This window comes from Arachis stenosperma, chromosome 3 (genome assembly GCF_014773155.1).
Source record: "Arachis stenosperma cultivar V10309 chromosome 3, arast.V10309.gnm1.PFL2, whole genome shotgun sequence".
Taxonomy (NCBI): Eukaryota; Viridiplantae; Streptophyta; class Magnoliopsida; order Fabales; family Fabaceae; genus Arachis; species Arachis stenosperma.
The window spans coordinates 4,884,181-4,910,211 of NC_080379.1; the positions used below are offsets into that span (position 1 = coordinate 4,884,181).

Here is a 26,031-nt window from a genome sequence, read left to right on the forward strand (position 1 = left end):
TTCTTTGCCGTTACCACGTTTATCACCGTGAGGCCGTGGTCTCTGTCTTCAGGCTCTTGTCGCCGCTTGACCGGGCGTGTCTTGCCTTCCTCGTCCTGGTCGCGATAACGCCTTCTCGGCTCCCTGATGAGATGGGAGAACGCTGCCAGCTTTCCTTCCCTTATCGCTTGCTCCAATGCATCCTTCAAGTCGAAACAGTCCTGCGTTTGGTGGCCATATCCCTTATGGTAGTCACAATAAAGGTTCTTGTTTCCGCCTGTGCGGTCCTTGAGTGGTCGGGGCTTCGGGAGAATTCCTTTCTCCGCAATCTGTTGATAGACTTCCATGATGGGGAGGGTGAGTGGAGTGTAGTTAGTAAATTTCCCCACTCGAGGGAACGGTCTAGGTGCTTTGTTTGGCGCCTCCTCCCTAGCCTTTTCTTTCGCCCTCTCCCCGTCGCCACCGAACTGACGAGCCTGGCCGTAACCGGACTGCCGCTTATTGGCAGCCACGACTCGGCTGACTTCTTCATCATTTATGTATTCTTTGGCCACCGTTTGGATTTCATGCATCGTCCAAACCGGTTTCGTTGTAAGGTGCTTTCGGAAGTTCTCGTTAAGGAGGCCGTTCGTCAGGCAGAGACTGGCCACCGAATCGGTTAAGCCGTCGATTTCCAAGCATTCGTCGTTGAACCGATCTAAGTACCTCCTGGTCGGCTCTCCCTGTCTTTGGGTTACCCCGAGAAGGTTGATAGGATGCTTGGCCTTTGCTATTCGCGTTGTGAATTGGGCCAGGAATGCGCGGCTGATGTCTGAGAAATTGTAGATAGAACCTTGAGGGAGGCCGTTAAACCATTTGATCGCTGGTCCTGCTAAGGTCACCGGGAAGACACGGCATCTCACTTCGTCGCCTACTCCCTCTAGATTCATCCTGGCCTCGAAGGCCGTCAGGTGTTCTAGAGGGTCTTGAGTTCCGTCGTACCTCATGTCCGTTGGCTTGTCGAAGTGTTTCGGCAGCCGGACCTCGAGGATAGATCGGTGGAACGGGGTGGCGCCCATTATCACAGGTTGTCGTGTTCTTCCGTCTTCGCGACCTCTTGTCGCTCGATGGGTCGGTCTGCCTCGGGAGTAGATGATCGTGTCATTTCGTCTCCTCATTATGGGTGACTCCTCCCGCGAACTCTCTGCCTCCGTCCGCGGGCGGCTTCGGTAAGAGTCTTCCTCCTCGCTTCCGGGAGACGGGGTATAGCTCGGATCGGTAGAGCGTCCGTCCCGCTCCCTGTCGGCAAGCTGCCGCTCCAGGTTCTGGACTCGGTGGCGCAGCTCTTTCATTATTATGGCGCTATCGCCGCCTGTTCCTCCGAATGGTCGTGTCCCCGTGCGTCGATGGGGGGACCTTCGCCGCCCCCCTTGCGAGGCGACGGAGGCTGCCCCCTCCGCTCCGGCAGCCCGGCCCTGGTCGCCAAGACCCAGTACAGCTTCCATTTAGACGTCCCCACAGACGGCGCCAATGTTCGTTGGTCGGCTCCTGAACAGGTCGGGTGGACAGAAGATGCAAAGGTGGATAGATGAGGGTGTCTTAGTCCTGGGTGCGCTGATCCAGGGTCTGCCGAGCTGGCGAGCACTTGAGTTGGTGAACGGACGAGGGGGGGTGCCACCTGCAAAGACACTCCGACGCTCAAGTCAGAAATCGTACAAGCAGGGGGAGTGATGTAGAAAGTGACGTACCTCGGGGGAAGAGCCAATCTTCCCCTTATATACATGTCAGTAGTGGGCCCCGAGACGAGGACAGACCCATATTTCCGAGGACGTTGTCCTGCAGCCGCGTGTGAGCCGTACAGGACGCGTGTCCGGGTCGGTTGGAGGGCACGTGACCGGGTCGGGTAGAGATCGGGTCGGACCGACCCGTGCGATTTTTTGGGCCAGGCCGTAACAATACATTATGTTTTTATTGTTAGGTCACACTTTTAACGTGTAGCCATTCAAAACCTTTAGAAAAAGATGTTCTATCGTCTTTATTTGAGTGGCGATATTTTGGTGGCTCTTTCAAATAATTAAAATGTGGTCAATGCCAAAAAAAATTAAATAACTAAAATGTCGTCATTTCCGCCGCGTGGCTTTTATTTTGATTCCCTGTTATGTTCTCCTTTTAACTTTCATATATACAGGGTGTAGATGGGTGACATAAAATATTAAAATCTCATGTGTCTTAATTCAGTCTTAATCTTAAATATATACCGATTTATTCTTTAGATTATAACTCAACCTTATATATGATAAAATCTAAATTTTTTTTATTAAAATTATATCGGATTTAAACTAAATAAAAATTAAATTTTTAAAATTTTAACAATAATTTATAAAAAAAATTATTTATAAAAAAAATATTTCCAAAAAATTAATATCTATATTTGAACTTAAATTTGTCCATAAATTCTACTTTGATACTTCTTTGATCTATTTTCTAATTCAACAAGTGTGACTAAAAATAAAATAAAAAATTTATAATTAATATAACATAATATTAGAATTAATTTAAAACATATATACCTTATTAGTTCTTTTAGAGTGCACATGGGTCGAGTAAAACCGGATTTATCTTGCCTCAAATCCGACTTTAAATAATGACCGAGTCTATTTTTTGAGACTTTTACCCGACTCTAAACCCAATAAAATTACACCAAATTAATCTCTAAAATATTCGAATTCAGACCAAATCTTTGAAACGAACCGACCATGTACACCCCACTATATATATATATATATATATATTATATATTATTTGATCTTTAATATTATTCCATACCATAATATCAAAGAAGAGGAATGGATAGACAGCAAGTAGTCCTCCACATGAACCATGGCATGGGAGATAATAGCTATGCTCATAACTCTATCATTCAGGTACACAACATCATCATAATATTCTCTTTATTCTCCGAAATTAAATTTGCTTATGCCCATTCATGATTGACAATGATAGAGATATTAACGTTCTCAAGTTGTTCTTATATATGACACTAATATAAGAATATAATAATTTTGACAGAAAAAGGTGATGAGGGAGGCAAAAGGCATAGTAGAAGAGAGTATGATGAGGTTATATACTATTATTCCTATTCATTGTTTTAAGGTGGCTGATTTAGGTTGTTCTTCAGGACCAAATGCTCTCCAATTGGTATCTAATGTCATCGACATTGTTCATACTACTACTTGTAACTTGAATCTCAAACCACCAATTTTTCAGTTCTTCTTGAATGATCTATTTGGGAATGATTTCAACAGCATCTTTAAATCACTCCCTCAATTCTCGGAAATCATAGAAGAAAAGAAGGGACACAAATGTGGTGCATGTTTTATTAATGCAACTCCAGGGACATTCTACAAGAGCTTATTTCCCAACAATTTCTTGCACTTTGTTCATTCCTCTTTTAGTCTTCATTGGCTTTCTCAGGTAAATAACAAATACACCCTGAGGCCTTTTTAGGAATGTATTGTCTTTTTCCAAATTTAATACTAAAATACCAGTCTTTTTTAAATTAATTACTCAAATCTCACTCTTCTTATATTGATAATTAATTATAATTAAAAATAAAAAAATAAATTAGTTGTCACCTTAGAAAAAAGATAATATTTAAACAATTAGTTCCAAAACAATGACATTTTAATAATAAATTTTGAAGACGGTGGCACGTTAGTAAAAAATAATTAACATTCATTCTAACCAAAGTATTATGGAACCACTCAGATAAAAACGTTTAAAACATTTTTTTTAAAGATGTGATTTAGTAATTAAAATTTAACACGTATAATCAATTAAATCGTGTTAATTTTATTAAAATAGGCATGACAAATTAATTTAATCGAAAAAATAGTGAATCAAATTTTAATTTAATTTAAATTAATATTATTTTTTATAAAAAATAACTACAATATTCTTATTATAAAAAATAACTAAAATACTCCTATATATATATATATATATATATATATATATATATATATATATTATTTTGAGAATTCTAAATTCTAGTCATTTTCTTTTTTGTCGTCATAGGATTAGGATTTAAAGTTTTCAAAATTAATACATAATAGGAATATTTTAATTATTTTCTATAATAAGAGTATTGTAGTCATTTTCTATAAAAAAATAATATAATTTACATCATTCAAATTTTGATTCATCATTTTTTTGGTCAAATTAATTTGTTTGGCCTAATTTTGATAAAAATAACATGGTTTAAACGATTATATGTGTTGAATTTTAATTACTAAAAAACATCTTTAAAGAAAAGACGTTTTAAACGTCTTTATCTGAGTGGCTCCCAAATATTATATAATAAAAAATATACAAAAATATTATATACACACTAAAAACGCTAGCACTTAGTATATTTTTATAATCTTTTTTAGAAGTGATTTGCCAATTTATTCATTCGTTTGAAATGAATAAAAAATTAAAGAAATGGTTTGATTCCCATATTTTATGGATTTATTTCATAACAATCATATTACATAAACAGAAAAAATCAGTCATTAAGTTAATTATTTATTTAAAATATATATTTAAATATAATAGACAAATTAAAAAATTAAATTTATGTAAAAATATATAAATTTGATAGTTGATTGTTAGAATGCATTAATACTGTTTTTAATTATTATGTTTGTTTGGAAAGATAACAACTGATAAATATCTCATTAAAATTTTTATCTAATACAAAAACTTAATTACAAATTTAATTTTTAAAAGATAAAAATTTAATTAATACTTTTATAAAATATAGAAACAAATAGAGTATGCCTGTAAAATTTTATCCGAAAAAAATCGCATACTATATATAATTTTACTCTCATAATGTATGTTTTAATTTGAATAATAGGCTCCAAAGGAGTTGGGTAATGAAGAAAATGTACACTTAACAAGCACAACTCCTCCGGCAATGCATGAAGCATATCTTGAACAATTCCAAAAGGACTTTAAACTATTTCTCAAATTACGTTCACAAGAGCTAGTGCCTAAAGGTGGGATGGTTCTCACTCTAATTGGAAGGGACAAAAGTCAGAAAACTCACGATATCAGAACTGCTTGGAGCCTAATTGGCACAACACTCAATGACATGGTCTTGGAGGTACATGTAAAATTACAGATTACAAAATACAAATATAACCTAGGGTGTGTCTAAAATTATATATTCGAGTAAATGTGATTTTCGATTTCTAACTATTTATTCTTTAAAAAAATTATTTTTTTATAATTTAAAATTTTTTAATTAATTTTTAATTATCTAAGTAACTAATTTAAAGGATTTCTATAAATGATGACCTACTGAATATGTTGTTATGAATCGTTTAGACCAGTAATAAAAACCATTTAAATAATTAATTACTTAAATAATTAAAAATTAATTAAATATTTTTAAATTATGAAAAAACTGCTTTATTTTTTAAATAAATGATAAAAAAAGACATTTATTCTATATATTATTCAAATGACTAATTTTACTCTATATACTTTATGTTTAAAGTTTTTCGAAGTTTTGAAATGAAAAATTATACCATCCCAACTAAGTAATCAATAAGGCTCTAGTAAACAAGTATTTTTGAATTGTATTTTATATTAATTAATTGTCATTAATTTTTAATTATTTAAATTTTATTTTTTTTAAAATTATAAAATTAATAATTATTAATTATAATTATTTAAAGTTAGTTGGTTACTATACTTTTTAAAAAATAATTAGTAGAATATAAATGTATGTATGTATAATATGTGTCGTATGACCACATGTATGTTTTGTAGTGTCTGCCATTCACATATGTCTAGTACAAAAACATCACATTAATGGTAATATTTGGTGGAGAGACAGAGATTGAAAGATTGATATTAAGAAATAGAGACTAAGAAATATAGATTAAAATAAATTTTAGTATTCTATTTGGTATAAAGTGAGAAACAGAAATTAAAATAAGAATGAAACTCTAATTTAATTTGTACATAGAGTAAAATTAAAATTAATTAATTAAATAAAAGTATTTAAGTATAAAATGTTATTAAAGTTTTAATTTATGTCTCTAAAAATTTCAATTCCCCTGTGTCTCCACTTTTTAGAAGTATTGAAATATTGAAATTTTGGAGATAGAAACAGAAATTTTAGTACCAATCTCTAAACCAACAAACATGATACTGAGTTTCAATCTCCTAATCTCTGTCTCACTCAATATCTCAAAACAAATGCTAGCAAGATAATATTTCTCTACTATCAAGATATTAATTCCCAATAAACTAACGTCTTGCACTATAATTATGTTATAGAACAAGATAATAATTTATTAAATTCTATATTTTTCTTTCAAGTTCTTTTTACTTTCTAAAAGTGTAACTATCTTTTTTGAAAAAGAAAGACAAATTTCCAAAAAAAAAAAACAAATTTTAATGATTTTCACTATAACAGTTTGGTTTGTAACTTTGTATAGTTATGTTACATCTAGAATTCAAAATTTGCACTATAGTAACATATTTCAATGTTATTTAATTTGTTGTAGAATTTGATTGAAGCTATAAAATTAGAATGCTTTGATTTACCATTGTATGACCCAACAATAGAGGAAGCTAAAGAAGTAATTGAGGATGAAGGATCTTTCACCCTTCAAAGGTTGGAATCTGTCATACTGGATTGGAGTACAAACATAAAGGAAGCTGTTGATGATGACAACAATAATAAACTTGATCTAAATACGAAGGCAGAGTTTACAACTAAATTCATTAGAGCTGCATTAGAACCTCTTTTGAAGGCAAAATTTGGAGAAGAAATCATGGACGAGCTTTTTGTGAGATATAAGAATAAGATTGTTCAATTAATAATGGGGGTTAAAATATTGGAATTTCCTACTCTCATAATATCACTGATAAAGAAGGTTTGAAGGAATGCAATAACATAAACAATGTATTCGTTTAATTTGTTCTTATTTATCTTCTTCTTCAATAATAATGTGTAACAAAATAAGTACATTAAAATTAATAACTACTATGTATCTTCTTTAGTGTATTGTGTATTATATTATCTTCACGTGTGTATTGGGACTTATTATGCCATAGCATGAATTAACTATTATCTTAAATATATGTCTCTTCTTCGTGGTCATGATATCTATGTCCTTTTTTCCTCGAGTGCATATGTTACATTAAATATCTCTCTTAGCTTGAATGATCTAGATCCATATCATCACTTATATTTTTGGTCACTGATTTTTCATCTAAATAGAATCAAGTCACATGTAGGATGGTGAAAGAAATGATTTCATCCTTTTCAAATTAATTGGCTTTTTTATTTATAAAGCTTATTTAAGAAATTAATTTATTTAAATTTTTGTATAAATACATTAAATTTTAAAATAAAAAAAATATTTCTGATTTTTTATTCCATGACTAGAAAATGGTTCCACCACATGTGAATACCAATAGGAAAAATGCTACAAAGCTAAAATTTATTATTTTTAGTTAATAAAAACTAGTAATATTTAATAGTGTGTGTTACAAATATGTTATTAGAATATTAAATTAAAAGAATTAAATTAATAATTAAAAATACTAATAAAAAATAATAAATTTTAATTTATTGATTTTTAAATTTTTTTTATTAATTTTGATCAATAATTAATTATTAATATTTTAAAATTATAAATTAAAAAATTAGATCAATAACTAAAAATGTTAATAAAAATTAAATTCGGCTTACCTTAAACTTTTCTCTGTCAAGACTCAAGACAGACAATGCACATGGACCGCGGTTGCAAATAAGTTAATGCGCGGAAAATGAAAATTTGCTTCATATTATCTTTTCTATAAATCCATTAAAATTTAAATAAATTTGAGAAAGAAGAAATATTCTCCATAGAATAACTTTGTATTTTTTTACGAGGGACTAGTCAGGGGCGGAGCTAGAAAAAATATTAGAAGGGGGCTAAAGTTATTTACACAATAAAATAATATTAAAATAAATTTTTGAGAGGGGCTAAAGTGAAATTTACATATAATTTACATGTAAAAAATTAAGATTAGGGGGGGCCGTTGCCCCCCTTTCTCAGTATGTAGCTCCGCCCCTGGGACTAGTGATTTATGAAGAACATATGATTTGTTGAGTTGTTGTGTTCTGTGTCGAATATATTTTTTTACGAGGGACTAGTGATTTATGAAGAACGCATGTACAGAGATTTTTAGTTTATGGGACATTGTTCCGACTTTGAATTAATATTTAAAATGATTATTAAAATTTGACTTTTAATTTTTTAATTTTCAACTGATTCAAATTATATTCTGAAATTTCAATGCATGTCTTAAGTTGGTCCTTTCATCCATTTTTATTATAGAAAAAATGACGTGACAAATTTAGTTAACACCTGACAATGGCATAAGAAAAACGAAGTCGTTTTTCAAAAACCTAATTTCCTATTCCTTCATCATTGTAAAGAGGTCAAATCTCCATGATGCCAAATTCAAACAAACTAACAAAAGGTTTTTGCAACATCCTTCCACTATTGTCGGAATAATCAACTTTTAAATAAGCCACTTCAATCATATAAAAAACTTTTTTATTTTCTATTTATGAATGCAATACAGAAAAAATGAAGAAAAGTAGAACATCACTCATGACGGTAGTGGGTCTGAGGTGGGGGCGGCAATGAGGTCAATAGGGAGGAGTCACTGGCATCAATGGTTTTGAGAACGTAGAAGGGACTCTTAATGAAGGAAGATGATGAATTGAGGTTATAGTGTTACACTGAAATTCTATCCTTAATTCTTTTTTAATAATAATAATAATAATAATAATAATAATAATAATTAAGAATCAGTTTGAAGTGAAATAGAAGAAATAGAAGAGGATGTGGTTATTTATTGTGAATGAACCAATTAATAATAATAATAATAATAATAATAATAATAATAATAATAATAATAATAATAATTAAGAATCAGTTTGAAGTGAAATAGAAGAAGTAGAAGAGGATGTGGTTGTTTATTGTGAATGAACCAATTACTCATGTGTGTGTAGATGAAGGTGATGATGATTACTTGATGATTGAAAATGGGTTGGAGAAAAGTCATTGTTGTTTGAGGAGGAGGAAGAAGAGGGAGAGTAAAACGGCGTTGTTTTGGAACAAATAGCAAAACGACGTCGTTTAATTGTGCCAGGTCAGCTTTTCGGTGACGGAAATGGACGGAATGGGCTAACTTGAGACACGCGTTTAAAATTTCAGGATACAATATAGGTCAATTGAAAATTTGAATGTTAAATTGAATTGGAGTTCAAATTTCAAGAGTTATTTTGAGTATTAACTCTCCGACTTCCGACTTGGTACGTCAATATTTATGTTTTTGTTTGGAAGAAGAGCGATTAATAAAGTTTAAATATTTTAAAATAAAAAATTGATAACGTAATAAAATAAAAAATTAATTATTAATAATTTTATAATTTTTATAAAATGTGTGTTATTATTTTAATTTAAAAATAATTAATTTTTTACTATTTTACTAACTTTTTAAGAGATTCGAATTAATTAATGTTAAACATGTTGTTAAGAGTTAGAATAGTGTGAGCTGGTGAGTGAAACTAAACGTCAGTTTGAATAAATAATTTAATTAATTAAAAAAGAGTTTAAAATATAAAGATTTATATTAAAAATAATTTATAAATAAATTATTTTATATTTAAAAAATTATAGAAGTATTTATTTTTAAATTGTTTAATAAATAAAAATAATAAAATAATTTTTAAAAAAGAAAAAAGTTAAATTTTTTAGTTTTGAATCCTTTAAAAATTTTCAAATAATTTTTTAAAAAATTAAAAATATATTTAAAAAATATACTAAATATCATTAATATAATTTTTTATAAATAAAAATTAAAAAAAAATGTTTGAAACTTTTCATACATACCTTAAAGGGTGAGGTTTAGGTTTTGAGCCCATACAATGGTTTTTTTTTTGTCAGTATGTTATGAGCCCCATAATAACGGTGAGTTTTAGGAAGTGCCTGTCACAATGAGGCGCAGCATTAGCCTGTCCTCTCTGGCAGAGGTTGCTGCTTTGTTAGTGGGTCTTCTTTAAAATTTCATTTTGACCCTATCTAATGTTAAATATCATGTTGTAGTCTTTAAGTGAGATGAATTTCATTTCTTCCCCTTTTTTGTGTTGATGGGCCCATTCATTCCATGCATTGCTTTTGAAGCTGAGAACAAACAAACCAAAAAGACAAGGATGATAAAAGGTATTAAGTGACGGGCCAAAACATTGCTTGAATGCTGGTTAAGTTATAAATAAAACAAACACTGAGACTTAGACTAAAAAACCCACACCCATGAAAGGATGAATACCATCGTTCGTTGGATCCGAGTCAATTATCGCCGCTGCTCCCTGCTCTTCGGAGAGATATAGATGGTTGTTCCGGCCTCGCTCGGCTTGCACCGCCGCCGCCGCTCACTCGGCTTGCACCCCTATTCGCTGCGCTGCGTTGCGCGTCTTCGATTCCTGCAACTTCGGAGGTCCGTCATCGCTAGCCCGGAGGAGGGCCATGGTTTTGTTGATGAATCAAAAACCTCTACCCAGTAGCCAAACTTCACGCTCGGATATCTACCTCGCTGCCGGAGGAGCACGGCGAACCAGAGCGGGGAGCTAGTACAATCAATTTTTTGGTATACAACAACGGCAAAGTTCATTCACAAAAATTGCCCTTCAGAAAATAACAGGCCCACGACATATTTAGATCTACAAGCCTAGATATTAATCACCAAAAAAATGTCCAGATAATAAGACTTTTCATTTTGTGAAATAATGATTTGAAAAAAAAAACTGTAAATTAATCATTCAATTACAAACATAAGCAAATTATAATTAGATTAATAGTCATAATTAAATTGTTAAAATTAAAATTTTAATTTTTTATATTCATTTAAATAAAAAATTCTCATAAAAGATACATACAAGTAATTAAATGATATGAAATCACTAAAATAGAATGTAAAATGTCTTTGTTCATCCAAATTACTATATTATATTAGGTGTTATAGGCTTATAGCTTTATTCTAAAATGCATATTTCTCTACTTATTCATTAAAAATTTGAAAAAAATATGTTTGTAGATTAGTATTAGTTATTTAGTTTTACTTTATGATTATGATATTATGATTCTGTTAATAAATTTTTTTTTGTGAAAGTCATTCTAACTTAATAAGACTTTAAAAATTTCGTACTTGATAATCCTTTATAATAATAATAATAGAAATGCATCTTATTTTTATTTTCAATTTTGAGGGATGAAATAACAGTTGTTTTTTTTTTTTGTTTAGAACCATTGTTTATAATGGTTGGTCTTTTTTTAAGTAACAATAAGGATGTGGTCCTTATTTTCTGAAGCTTACATCAAAAGCCCAAATTTCATTCCTCCAAAATCCTATTCCATGAAAAACAAATTTTAGCATATATAATTTGGATAATTATGAATTGTCCCCCAAACATGGGTAACAGTAACAATTTCACTAGAAACGTAGACTCTCCTTTGACAGTGAACTCATACGTCACTTATTTACAGGTGTGAATAAAGCGAGCCATGCGTTACAATCTCCACGTGACAGCAAGCCCAAAAGGACGAGGCTAATGCTGCGCCTCATTAGGCCAGGCTCAGGCTAAAACTCACCCATAATAACAAGCGCGGTTTAGAATTTGTAAGGTGACGTGTGAATCCCATTTCAAAGTTTGAATTCTAGCAGTGGAGGTTTGAATTCTAGCAGTGATGACTAAATTAGTGTATGTCAAATTGTCAAGTGTGTTTGTAGGACCAAAAAGAAAGAAAGAAAGAGCTGTCCCACAATTCACACGCGTTACAGTCCCAACTTGACACGTAGTGTTAACTTTGCAAGGTTATGTTCGGTGTCCTCACAAGAGAGAAAATGAAAAGTTTGCTTCATATTATCATATATGGAAAAGTCTATATTTAAAAAAAAAAAAACGTGCAACAATCTATAAAATGGATATAGAGGCTAGTTGCCTTGTTTCATTCATCAGATCCGAATTCATAACACAAGCAGTGAACAAGTGATGAGCAGCTTAATTAAGAGAACACGTAAGTATATATGCTATAACATATAGGATCATTTTTTTTTTCTTTGATGATAATATTACGTGTATATTAAAATTAGTTATTAATATAAAATATATTAAAATATAAATATATATTAAAAATAAATTAAATTATTTATATATATAAATATATTAATAACTAATTTTTGTAATTGATTTTAATATATGAGTAATATTTTTATTTTTCTTATTCAGTAATTTCACGTGATTAATTAGTTTTATATATATATTTGGTTTGATCATATTATTGTTCCACATCATGACAGAAGACAAAGAGTTAGGAAGAGGAATGGATAGACAGCAAGTGGTCCTCCACATGAACCATGGCATGGGAGATAATAGCTATGCTCATAACTCTATCATTCAGGTACATAAATAATAATAATATTCTCTTTATTCTCCGAAATTAAATTTGCTTATGCCCATTCATGATTGACAATGATAGATATTAACACTCTTATATATCAATATAATTTTAACAGAACAAGGTGATGAGGGAGGCAAAACCCATAGTAGAAGAGAATATCAAGAGGTTACATACTATTATTCCTATTCATTGTTTTAAGGTGGCTGACTTAGGTTGTTCTTCAGGACCAAATGCTCTTCAATTGGTATCTAATGTCATCGACATTGTTGATACTACTACTTCTAACTTGAATCTCAAACCACCGGTTTTTCAGTTCTTCTTGAATGATCTATTTGGGAATGATTTCAATAGCATCTTTAAATCACTCCCTCAATTCTCGGAAATCATAGAAGAAAAGAAGGGACACAAATTGGGTCCATGTTTTATCAATGCAACTCCAGGGACATTCTACAAGAGGCTATTTCCTAACAATTTCTCGCACTTTGTTCATTCCTCTTTTAGTCTTCATTGGCTTTCTCAGGTAAGCACATATATGCACCAAAGGGACCTAATCCATGTTAATTACAATAAAAATATTATATAATATATAAAAATAGAGTAATATTATATAACTAGTAAATACATTTACAAAAATTTTATATATAAGAAATATATAATTTGCACGTTTATTTATCATAATTTTGCATATATAAATCAATACAATTTTTACTTATTTTTTTTTAATGTTTGTTCTAGTTAAATAATGACTAAAAATAAATATTATTAGCCCCAAAAATTTCTCTAAAAAAATATATAACACTTTAAATATTTTTTTCCCTAACATACTTTTATCTCTCCAAAAATTTTGTAAATTCTATTTGATTTCTTTTATTTATATTTGGTTGCACACTTACATTGATTACTCCTAAATATTTATCTTAAAATATTCAATGTTATGTATGTTATGTTTCTGCTGTAAATTGAGAAATAATACTGAATTGAAAATCACTAAATTTTAAATTAGCTTAATTATTTTATCAGCCTTTATAATTTTATTAAAATTTTATTACAAAAGTTTACAAATTTATAATTAAGCTCATATATTTATATAAAATTTTAATTAGATTTTGTTAACTGTTTTTTTTTTCACAAAATATTCTTGAAATATACACATTTTTTGTATTTGATTTAGGATAAATTGTTATAATGTTATAAAAGTAAATATTCCAAGATTATTGCTGTTCGTTTCGAAAGATAACAAGTAGCTAGCTAAGTAAACATGTAATTATTTTTTTATCTTATATAAAAATTTAATTACAAACTTTTAACTACAAGAGGCTTTAGCTCAAGTGATATAATCTCTCCATATTTACTTAAAAATCTACTTAGAGATCGCGAATTCGAACCTCACTCCTAGTTAAAAAAAAAAAAACCCTACAAGAGGCTATTTCCCAACGGTTCCTTACACTTTACTCGTTCTTCATTGGCTTTCCTCAGGTTAAAAAAAGAAAAATCACGTCACACACAAATTAAAGTGATGATCAAACCCATATATTCAATGATTTTACTCTCATCATGTTTGTTTTCGTCAACATGTAGGTTCCAAAGAAGTTGTTTAATAAGGAAAATATACATTTAACAAGCACAAGTCCTCCAAGAATGCACAAAGCATATCTTGAACAATTCCAAAACGACTTTAAATTATTTCTGAAATTACGTTCACAAGAGCTGGTGTCAGAAGGTGGGATGGTTCTGACTCTATTTGGAAGGGAGGAAACTCGTGACATGAGAACTGCTTGGAGGCTATTTGGCATAACACTCAATGACATGCGCTTAGAGGTACATATAAATATATAATTACATATATTATATATATATAAACAGTGTATCTAGGTATCCTTTAAAAATAGATATTTAAATTAATTAAATAATATTATTTGAATAAAAAAAGGCGAAAAACTCGAACCCACGACTTTTTAAGTGAGTACGGAGAGACTATGTCATTTGAGCTATAACTCATTGGCAATTATCATTATTATTTACTACTTATCGATCTATCAAATATATTAAATAAATATATAAAAAAAAATTATTTATAATTTATTAGATCTTAGACCCATTTAAATTTTCAACCCAATTTACATTTTTAATTTATTAAACAGTTCGTTAATAGGATTTGGACTATGCTAGACTTTTGAACACATATCAAATTCAGTCATCTAAACAAGTCTTTAATAAACCATAAAACAAGTTTAGATTGAATAATTATAACATGTCTTGCTTTTTTCTGCCTTGTTTCCATCATCTCAACTATGTCCATATAGCATATACCACCAATAAAAGTTGTACATATTTTTTCTTTCTTTTTTACTTAGCTTATTGAATGTGTAGGATCTTTTATGACATTTTGGTTTGCATAGAGTTATGCTTTATCTAGAATTCAAATTTGCACCATAATAAGATGTTGTAATAATGTGGTATTTATTATGTAATTTGTTGTAGAATTTGATTGAAGAGATAAAATTGGAGTCCTTTAATTTACCATTGTATGACCCAACAATAGAGGAAGCTAAAGAAGCAATTGAGGAAGAAGGATCTTTCACTCTTCAAAGGCTGGAGTCTGTGATAATGGGTTGGGATGGAAACATAAACGAAGGTGTTGATGACAACAATAAACTTGATCTAAATATGAGGGCACAGTTTATAACGAAACAACAAAGAGCTGCTTTAGAACCACTTTTGAAGGCACAATTTGGAGAAAATGTGATGGACGAATTGTTTCTCAGGTTTAAGAATAAAGTTGCCGAATTGATGGAGGAAAAGATATTGGAATTTCCTACTCTCATAATCTCGCTAATTAAGAAGGCTTAGCTTGAAGGGATGAAGTACCATCAAATTACTATATTTTTATTGAATGCTTTTTACATTTCTTGAATTTCTCTTATGCACTCCATAAGCCAATAAACATATATTATTGGATAGATATACATAAATTTTGAAGTCTTTTACAGTTATTAATAAACATGATCATTGTTCAACGGTGTTAATAAAAACTAAACCAATTTGCATCATATTAAAACTTTTATGAATATGAAATTAGAAATTATAAGAATCACAAATGATGAAGTTAGAAATTACAAGAATTACAAGCCAAATTTTATTTTTTAGTCAAAATTAGAAGTTACAAGATTAAGTTAATTTTGATGAAACAAATAAAAAACGACTTTTTTATTCTAAGACTAGTGAATGGTCCCGCCAGATGTGAATATCATCTGAGACAGCAATGCACATAGACCTTACGTGGCTATGTGAATGTGAAACAGAGCAAGTTAGGCAGGCCTTATATATTATGTGGTTACAAATTAAATTAATGTAGGGAAAATTAAAGTTTGCTTCATCATATAAGGAAAAGTCTATATACGACATTTAAAAAACGTGCAACAATATAATCCATAAATGGATAGAGCCATATATAGAGGCTAGTTGGCTTATTTTCATTCACATATCACAATTTATAACACAAGCAAGCAGTGAACAATTGTGAGCAGCTTAATTTGCTTGGGTCCAAGAGAACGTAAGTACGTATATATATATATATATATATATGGATCATTTCTATTTTTAATTTCTTTATTCAGTAATTCAATTACGATATAGAATCTTTATTCGGATGCTTTAATTTCCTCTTCCATCCTTTTTCTTTTTTCTCCTTTGATTTATCTTTTCTTTCTCCTAATTCTTATAATTTTTTCTTTCTTTAAATTTTTTATATTTATTTATTCATATATATTATGTTTATTAGACAAATGTCGTGAAGGAGACATAAAAATATATTATTTTAATTCAAATGTTATGGTTATTTATCTATAAAATTATATATGTTTATCGGATAAAAATATAGCCGATAAAAAAAACTTTTTTATTTATATTTAATTTATTTGTGTGTTATTCATACTTTGTCTGTTTTAGGATGAGTTTGAATTAATTTTTGAAAAAAAAATATTTATTTTTTATTTTTAGAAAATATTTTTTTAATAGATAAAAATAATTTTAAATTTAGATATATTTTTTAAAAAAATTTTCAAGTATTAAAAACATCTTTTGTTTTTGTTTTTAAAGCAAAGTGTTGTTAATTTAAAAAAAAAAGTAAATAATTTATTTTTTAATAAAAATTTTTTTATTAAAAAATATATCCAAATATATTTTAAATTCAATAACAGTACTTTATTTTTTTAAAAAAAATATTTTTCCACTCAAACAAATCAATCCAAACTAACACTTAGTGTTTCTTTAATTTTATTAATTTATCTTAAAAATATATAATAATAGCTAGTGATCTTTTTAGCGAACGTATATTATTAAATTGTTTGTAACAATATTTTGTTTCTTTTATTATATTTCATACAAACTGCAACATCAATCTTAAATTCGTAATGAAGAAGAATAAATCAAAATTAAAACATTTTCCAAAAGATGAAAGCATTTCTTAGATAATAAATGATAATTTAATAAGTAACGAGTTCTGGAATAGATTTACCATTTTTCTACCAGAATTCTTTGCTCATCATAATTAATACTATCTACTGCTCTTGAAATTAGGTAGCAAGTGCATTACAAAGGAAAGAAATTAAAAGACATGGAAGTTGGTATGTCAACCCAGAATATCCTCCACATGAACAGTGGTGTGGGAGACAAAAGCTATGCACATAACTCTTTCTTTCAAGTATACATATACTCTCCCTCTTTTTCTATATTCATTTTAATAATGTTATTTTTTTTATACTAATTAATTTGAATGTTCTTCTAAGCAGAAAAAGGCAATCATCAAGGCAAAACCAATATTAGAAGAAAGTATGACAAGACTCTATTATAATATTCTTCCCAAGTGTTTGAAGGTAGCTGATTTAGGGTGTTCTTCAGGACCAAACACTCTTGAAGTGATATCTAATATCATCAACATTGTTGACACTACTAGCTCCAACTTGAATCTTAGCTTACCTGATTTCCAATTTTATTTGAATGATCTATTTGAAAGTGATTTCAATACTGTTTTCAAATCACTCCCTCAATTCTACAAAACATTGGAAGGGAAGAAGGGAAACAAGATTGGTCCATGTTTCATTAATGCAACTCCTGGAACGTTCTACAAGAGGCTCTTTCCTACTTCTTCCATGCACTTCTTTCATTGTTCTTATAGTCTACATTGGCTTTCTCAGGTAAATAATATACCAAACTCGTGTTTATATATCCAACAAATTATATATTTTTTCTCACTCCTTATATCACTTTTTTTTTTCAATATATTAAAACCTTGCTTTCAATACCACTATAAGAAAAATTAATTTTAGTCACAATAGTGTTATGGTTACTACTATTCTTTTTTATTAGTTGATTTACTTTTTTGACAATTTTTATATTTACTTTTATTATTATTATTCTATGTTATATATCGTGACAAGTTATAAGGATTTCGTTAGCATTAAAAAGGTTTTTCTTGATGATTACTATATAGTATATACCACTAAAGTTTTTTAATTAACGACAAAGTATAAAAGAGTTAGTGTACTCTAATTTTCTGTAAATATTTTAATAACTATTTTCATTGTCACTAAAGACAACTAAATATAATTGTCACTAAATTTTCTTTTTCGTAGTGTACATTTTATATTGAAATATATTAATTTTATATAAGTTTTAGTTCGAGACCATACTAAAATAAAAATACAGAAATATTATGCTGCATTATTTATAGAGAAAATAAGGGCAAATTAAACACACATATATTTTGGTATAAAAAATTATACTTTTTATACCCCTAAAATAATTAGATAATAAAGATAAAATACAAAGACATGAAATATTGACCTACATCCTTTTTGGATTATATATATATATATATGTTTCTTTAAATTTCTTATAGGCTCCAGAGGAGTTTATTGATGCCGATGGAGGTGAAGCACTTGAAAGAGACGGCATATATTTAAGAAGCACAAGTCCTAGAGCAATGCAGAAAGCGTATCTTAGACAATTCCAAAGAGACTTGAAAGCGTTTCTGAAGTCACGTTCAGAAGAATTGGTACCAGGTGGTGAGATGGTTTTAACATTTATTGGAAGGCAAAATAATACTTCTGAAATCAGAGCTACTTGGGACTTATTGGGCTTTGCACTCAATGATATGCTCTCAGAGGTATATATATATATATGATACTAACATTTCTTAATGCAAAAATTTAAGTATATTTATATGTCTATCATTTGTAATTTTTTTCCATTTTTTAAGTAATAAAAATTAAATACTAAATTTAGTCATAAAAATTTTAAATGTCATAAAATCATTTATTTAAAAAAATTTGAAATTAAGGAAACATGAACAATAATATATTTATCGTGTACAAACTTTTCCTTTGCTTCTTCCTCTGGCTTTTACATGCATTCATTTCTCTTTAATTTCTCAACATCAATTTTCAATAATAAATATTTCTTTGTATCGTATACACATAGTATTTAAAAATGTTTTATATACATAAAAAAAATTGTGTATTTGTATACATTTAAACAACAACAAAACAACAACAACAACAACAACAAAGCCTTGTCCCACTAAGTGGGGTCGGCTACATGAATCAAACGACGCCATTGTGCTCTGTCATGTATCATGTCTACAGAGAGACCGTTTACATGTAGATCTCGTTTGACCACCTCACGGATGGTCTTCTTAGGTCTTCCTCTGCCTTTCGCTCTTTGTCCATCTTCCATCTCATCCACCCTCCTGACTGGATGTTCTATCGGTCTTCTTCCCACATGTCCAAACCACCTGAGACGCGATTCAACCATCTTTTCCACAATGGGTGCTACTCCAACTCTCTCCCTTATATCTTCATTCCTTATTTTATCCAATCGCGTATGACCACTCATCCATCTCAACATCTTCATCTCTGCCACACTCAGCTTATGTTCGTACTCCCCTTTAGCCGCCCAACACTCCGTACCATACAGCATAGCCGGTCTTATAGCGGTGCGATAGAATTTACCTTTAAGTTTTAAAGGCACTTTTTGTCGCATATAAAACCAGATGCACTCCGCCATTTTGACCAACCTGCTTGGATCCTATGATTTACATCCTGTTCAATCTCTCCATTATCCTGTATGATGCACCCAAGATACTTAAAACTTTTAACTTTTCGTAGGATGTTTTCTCCAATCTTCACCTCTATATTGGAGTTTTCCCTTCTCAGACTGAATTTACATTCCATATATTCCGTCTTGTTACGGCTTATGCGCAGACCATACACTTCTAGAGCTTCTCTCCATAACTCCAACTTCTTATTTAGGTCTTCCCTTGACTCTCCCATAAGGACGATATCATCGGCAAAAAGCATGCACCATGGCACAGGCTCTTGGATGTGCTCTGTGAGTACTTCCAAGACTAATGTGAAAAGGTATGGACTTAAGGATGATCCCTGGTGTAATCCTATACCAATAGGGAATTCCTCTGTCACACCACCTTGAGTCTTCACACTAGTTGTGGCCCCATCATACATGTGTTTGATTGCCCGAATATATGCGATCCTTACTCTCCTCTTTTCTAAAACCTTCCATAAGACCTCCCTTGGTACCCTATCATACGCTTTTCCAAATCAATAAACACCATGTGCAGATCCCTTTTATTACTACGATACCTCTCCATCATCCTTCTTAATAGGTATATCGCTTCAGTGGTAGATCTGCCTGGCATAAATCCAAATTGGTTCTCTGTTACTTGTGTCTCTTTTCTCAACCTCCGTTCTATCACCCTTTCCCATAACTTCATAGTATGACTCATAAGCTTAATCCCTCTATAGTTTCCGCAACTTTGTATCCCCCTTATTCTTGTAGATAGGTACCAAGGTGCTCTTTCTCCACTCATCAGGCATCTTCTTTGACCTTAAAATCTCATTAAAAAGCTTGGTTAACCAGTTGATGCCTTTTCCTCCAAGACCCTTCCAAACCTCAATCGGGATATTATCAGGTCCTACTGCCCTGCCATTTTTCATCTGCTTTAGAGCCTCTTTTACCTCGAAGTCTCGAATCCTTCGATAGTAGTCAAAGTTTTGATCTTCTTCCCTTGTGCATAATCGACCAAGGCTCGGAAGAGTCTTCTGTCCCTCATTAAATAACTCGTAGAAGTAGCTCTTCCACCTTTCATTAATCTTCTCCTCTTGAGCCACACCTCTCCATCCTTATCCTTTATGCACTTAACCTGATCCAAATCTCTCGTTCTTCTTTCCCGACTCTTTGCGATTCTATATATACATTTTTCTCCTTCTTTCGTGCCCAAAGACTGGTAGAGACCCTCATATGCTCTTGTCCTTGCTTCACTTACAGCCACTTTTGTCTCTTTCTTAGCCGCCTTATATTTTTCCCAGTTATCTGCATTGCGGCATAAAGACCACTCTTTAAAGCATTTTCTTTTTATCTTTATCTTTTCTTGTATACTTGCATTCCACCACCAGGACTCCTTGTCTCTTGGTCCTATTCCTTTAGATTCACCAAAACTTTCTTTTGCTGTTCTTCTAATAACTTCTGCCATCTCCCTCCACATCTCTTCCGCGCTTCCATTCCCATCCCACTTTGCCTCTTCTCCTACCCGTCTTAGGAAGCTTCTTTGTTCCTCACCTTTCATCCACCACCACCTCGTCCTTGGGTTCTTCGTATGATGTCTTTTCCTCAACTTTTGCTCAACGCGAAAATCCATGACGAGCACCCTATGTTGTGTTGTCAAACTCTCTCCCGGGATAATTTTACAGTTAATGCAAAATTTCCGGTCGACTCTCCTCAACAAGAAGAAGTCGATTTGAGAGCTTGTCATGCCACTCTTATAGGTTATAAGATGTTCGTCTCTCTTTTTAAAACATGTATTTGCGATGAGAAGATCAAAAGTTGAGGAAAAGTCCAAAATAGTTTTACCTTCGGCATTGATCACCCCGAAACCATGGCCTCCGTGAATACTCCCATATCCAGTCACTTCTCTCCCAACATGGCCATTTAAATCTCCTCCTAAGAAATCTTATCTCCCAAAGGTATGCCTTGAACCAAACTCTCTAGATCCTCCCAAAACCTTATCTTGTGTTGTTCGTCTGAACCCACTTGCGGTGCATAGGCGCTAATCACATGGAAAGCACCTCCCTCTACCACTAGTTTGATAGAGATGATCCGATCTCCCACCCTCTTGACATCCACTACGTCCTTCTTCCACTGCTTATCCACAATTATTCCAACCCCATTCCTATTCTTCACCTTTCCTGTATACCAAAGTTTGAAACCAGAAGTATCCAACTCCCTAGCCTTTGCACCAACCCATTTCGTTTCTTGTAGGCACATAATGTTAATCTTCCTCCTTGTCATGGTGTCCACCACCTCCATGGACTTTCCTGTTAGAGTGCCTATGTTCCATGTCCCAAATCTCAACCTTCTGTCGTTTCGACCTTTATCTTTTCCTTTGTGAACTAGCTTATTTACCCTCGTCCGTTCACGAAAACGCGAGAACCCTTGCTCATTTAACACTACATCCGGGCACCGATGCAGCGGCTCTTGCTTCGACACCGTACTCGAGCCATACGACGCGTTGCTTCCGGCAACGACCTAGCTTTAGCGCAATAATGTCTTTGATTCATGTCATGGGGGTTCGGCTATATTTTTATGTTGGTTGCCGAAGACCTAACACAACCCTCCTCCTTTATCCGGGCTTGGGACCGGCTATGTACCGCAAGTGTAACATAGGCGGAGTTATTTGTATACATTTAAAATTTTACATATTTTTAATATGCCTATTTTATATATATTCTAATATATATTCTATACATATCATTGCTTAGTTCTTAATTTTTGCTATACATTATTGTGTAGTATTTAATTTATAGCTTGAATAATATATATATATTAGGCACAATAATAACATGTATGTTGCATTGTGACAGAATTTGATTGAAAAGGAAACTTTGAAATCCTTCAATATCCCAAATTATGACCCTTCAATGGAAGAAGTTAAAGAAATAATTGAGGAAGAAGGGTCTTTCATTCTTCACAGAGTGGAAACTATCTGGATGGGTTGGCATGGCAACATGATGAATAATGAAGAAGGTGCTAATGGCAATAAACTTGATGAGAATATGACAGGGGAGTTTATAGCTAAATACATTAGAGCTGTTACTGAACCTCTTTTAAAGGCTCATTTTGGACAAAGGATCATGGATGAGTTGTTCCTTAGGTTTAAAGATAAGGTTGCCCAACTTCTTAGGGATATTCAAATATTGGAATTTCCAAATTTTATAGTGTCTCTTATTAAAAATGCTTAATATAAAGAGGTATGTATTGTTATGTGACATTTATTGTTCTTTTAACTTCCCCCCTCCTCCTTTCTTGCATTTTGTAATTTGTATAATGAATGTTTGATGTCCAAATGCGAAAACGATACTACAGTGTATTCCCGTTTTTATAGGTCTCTTCTTAAATAATGTCATAAAAAATAATTGCACTAAAAATTATTATGTTTAAATATAATGTTTAGGCGATTGTAAATTTTTTTCCATAAATATTTGATTTTATTATTTTTTACAAAAATAAGATAATAATATAGATATTAATTATGAGAAATACTAAAGGACCATCAAAATTTAATTTTTTTTGCCATCACTTTTAGCTATCAATCCAATTTCTTTAGTCTAATAATTCAACAACATATTTTATCTCACACTTTTAAATATTGTGGTAAAAAATAATAAATTCTAATGGCTCCTTAATATTTCTCAATAATTATTACTAATCATAACATCCATTTAATTTTTCGTTTAGTCATTTATTTTTAATATGTAAAAGTAGATGGATAAGTTTACCCACATTACTTCAATACTTTTAAGAGATCTTTCTTCTTCTACTGATGCCATATCAGCAATATTGTTTACTTGGCAAAATTTTAGAATAAACCACTTAATTTTTGTCAAATCAACTATTATTTTCAAATCAGCAAAAAAAATATATACAAAAGAATATACAAGTAATAGAAATATATGTAAATTATGGTGCAAAATTACTAATAACAATAATTAGAAATTAATAGTGTTTAACTAAATTTATAACCTACATAGACATTCAATATTTGAATTCATATCCCTATATTTATTATATCTTACTATTATAAGCAATACAATAAATTTATAATCTCAATAATTAATTTATTAATTGTATAAATAACTCATTGAATTTAATAAACATCCATATTACAAATATCATAATAATATTATTGATCATAATAATTTTTACATTACAAATATTCAAAATCCATACTATTTGAACTACTTATATAAGTCTCTTATCACTATTCCTTTTCTGAACTACACAACATCTCAAACTTACTCAATGAAGTATCATTCTTTGGACAATATCACCAAATAGATCGACAATTGGTTTATCAAAATTCGTGTGGTTCGTCTATGAAAAATATTAACACCCTTAAATGAAGAGGAGCCTTTTTGTTTAGAAATGATTATATTAGATGAAAAAGTGCAAAACAAATATATTTATTGTATTTTTAAATTGAATTTACGAGAAAAATACTTTAATTATTTTTACTTTTTATATTATTTTATAATACTTTATATATAATTGTATTTTAATATCGCTTTTAATTATTATACTTCTTTCAATATGCTATTTATTGTTCCTTTTCTAATAACTTAAAAAAAATGTAATAAATTTTTTAACTAATTATTAACTACGATTTACTAACACTGCAGAGAACACCTCTTCGTGCAATTGTAAAGAAAAAAATGATGAAAAAATTTCAAATATTTTTTCAAGAAGAAAAAGTCATACTATAAAAAAATTGAGAATAGAAGATACAAATGATTTGTATAGACCAATTAAAGGTATAATGAAAGCAAATTTTTTACTCACAACTGTTGTGAACGAAATTAAAGATCTAATTTTAAACATTCTTTAACACTATTTTGAATTTGCATTATTTGAGACATTGTCTGACAGAGTGGGTAAAAAAAAATATTAACGGGTAATTTTACTTTATACTATTTCAATTATTCTTATTAAAAATAACTTATTCAAAAAAATAATCTACACATTTTTGTTCTTTTTATTGTAGATGTCATTGGAAAACTGCATGCACATCAAGAGATTAAGGAGAAATAAAATAATACAAATTCAAGACACATCTTCGGAAGAAAGAAGAAAGTAACAACTCAAACAACAACCAATAAAAAAAAGAGGGTGAGTGCTACATAAAAAGTCATGAACTAAAATAAATGCAAAAGTCAAACCACCAAATAAAAATGTCACTTTGTACAACTCCAACATCCAAATCTTTTGTACTACAAATTATTTTAAATAAAATACCTTTCAAATTTAACTTTAGTTTACACATATTTAATTTAATTCTACAAAACATAACAATTTTTAATATTTACTATATACTATAATTAATTTACCACCCCGTGGATCGCGCGGGTCTTATTCTAGTTATATAATAAAAATAGAAAAAATCTTAAGGACTAGTCACTACAAGAAAGACGTAAAATACGCCGGATTTACCGTTAGATTTAACAACGGATATTAGCGGTGGCTTTACCATGGATTTCAATGTCAAATTTGTTAGGTTAAAGAATTACTGACGGATTTCCATTTTCAATGATAAATTCGCTAGTAATAATTGGAGAGAAGACAAGAAAGATAGGCGCGAAATTTAGCGTCGGATTTACTGTTGAATTATTTCAACGGTAAATACGTTTAGTGAAACGCTATGTTTTTGTGACCCATAATCGGATTTATTTGCCAGTAAATTCGACGGTAATTGTACTTTAAATTCTCTCTCTCTCTCTCTCTCTCTCTCACCTCTTGCCTCCCAGGCTCTCTCTAACTCTCTCTCATCTCCTCTCTGTCAATACCTCACCATTAGCCCCCTCCTCTCCAGCAGCCCCCTCCGACGGCACGCTCTCACCGTTCTGTTGTCGTTGCTACTGCAAATGCTCCTGTCGTCGCTTTTGTTCTTCTTCTTCTTCTTCTTCTTGCGCCAGCGTGAGGAGGAAGGTCAAAAGCTCCTACTCAGACGTTCCATTCTCCTATTAAAACTCATTTCATGTAATGCTTCTAAATTTTTAAAATAGGATTAAGGTCTGAACTTATTTGTTATTATAAAATAAGATTTGTGTTGATTATTGTTGATTTGTGTTGATTATTCAGGTTGCTTAGTTAAGTTTTCATTATATTTTTTATTATTATTTTTGATTTAATTTGTTCTTAATCTTTTACTTAAAAATTATTTTTTAGTGCTTTAATTTTCTTTTCAAGTTGCTTGTTGTTTTAATTAGGTGATAATTTATAATCAATTATAAAATTTATAAAAACTAGTTCAACATGCTTTTATGTTTCTTGAATTTGAATTTGTTTGGACTAAATTAATTGATTTTCTGCTGAATTTCTATAATGTCCTACTGATTGTTGTATCATTGATGCTGAATTGTGTGAATTGATGTTGAATGAAAACTTGGTTGTGCTATTTCTTATTGTTTTATGCTTTAACATGCCA

The 26,031-nt window shown here is 30.8% G+C and overlaps 3 protein-coding genes across 10 annotated transcripts; all 3 read left to right on the forward strand.

The window, feature by feature from the left end:
* The first annotated feature begins 2,771 nt into the window (after positions 1-2,771).
* LOC130969978 (probable jasmonic acid carboxyl methyltransferase 2) lies at positions 2,772-7,022 on the forward strand. 5 transcript variants are annotated; one of them, XM_057895906.1, is made up of 5 exons: positions 2,772-2,882; positions 3,028-3,156; positions 3,264-3,432; positions 4,862-5,110; positions 6,525-7,022. In XM_057895906.1, exons 2-5 carry the CDS (start codon positions 3,143-3,145, stop codon positions 6,900-6,902), a joined length of 810 nt encoding a protein of 269 aa, XP_057751889.1. In that variant the 5' UTR covers positions 2,772-2,882; positions 3,028-3,142; the 3' UTR covers positions 6,903-7,022. The 5 variants fall into 5 exon arrangements, with proteins under 5 accessions (XP_057751889.1, XP_057751885.1, XP_057751884.1 ...); XM_057895903.1 differs by having other exon boundaries at positions 2,779-2,882; positions 3,028-3,077; XM_057895902.1 differs by having other exon boundaries at positions 3,028-3,432.
* A 5,027-nt stretch (positions 7,023-12,049) lies between these two features.
* LOC130965224 (probable jasmonic acid carboxyl methyltransferase 1) lies at positions 12,050-15,440 on the forward strand. 2 transcript variants are annotated; one of them, XM_057889957.1, is made up of 6 exons: positions 12,052-12,095; positions 12,379-12,479; positions 12,595-12,678; positions 12,793-12,999; positions 14,058-14,297; positions 14,961-15,440. In XM_057889957.1, exons 1-6 carry the CDS (start codon positions 12,071-12,073, stop codon positions 15,327-15,329), a joined length of 1,026 nt encoding a protein of 341 aa, XP_057745940.1. In that variant the 5' UTR covers positions 12,052-12,070; the 3' UTR covers positions 15,330-15,440. The 2 variants fall into 2 exon arrangements, with proteins under 2 accessions (XP_057745939.1, XP_057745940.1); XM_057889956.1 differs by having other exon boundaries at positions 12,050-12,095; positions 12,595-12,999.
* A 515-nt stretch (positions 15,441-15,955) lies between these two features.
* Positions 15,956-22,921, forward strand: LOC130970068 (probable jasmonic acid carboxyl methyltransferase 2). Of its 3 annotated transcripts, none has more exons than XM_057896032.1 (5): positions 15,956-16,032; positions 17,058-17,181; positions 17,270-17,674; positions 18,379-18,645; positions 22,415-22,921. In XM_057896032.1, exons 2-5 carry the CDS (start codon positions 17,095-17,097, stop codon positions 22,790-22,792), a joined length of 1,137 nt encoding a protein of 378 aa, XP_057752015.1. In that variant the 5' UTR covers positions 15,956-16,032; positions 17,058-17,094; the 3' UTR covers positions 22,793-22,921. The 3 variants fall into 3 exon arrangements, with proteins under 3 accessions (XP_057752015.1, XP_057752016.1, XP_057752014.1); XM_057896033.1 differs by having other exon boundaries at positions 15,957-16,036; XM_057896031.1 differs by having other exon boundaries at positions 15,975-16,032; positions 17,062-17,181.
* Positions 22,922-26,031: the final 3,110 nt, after the last annotated feature.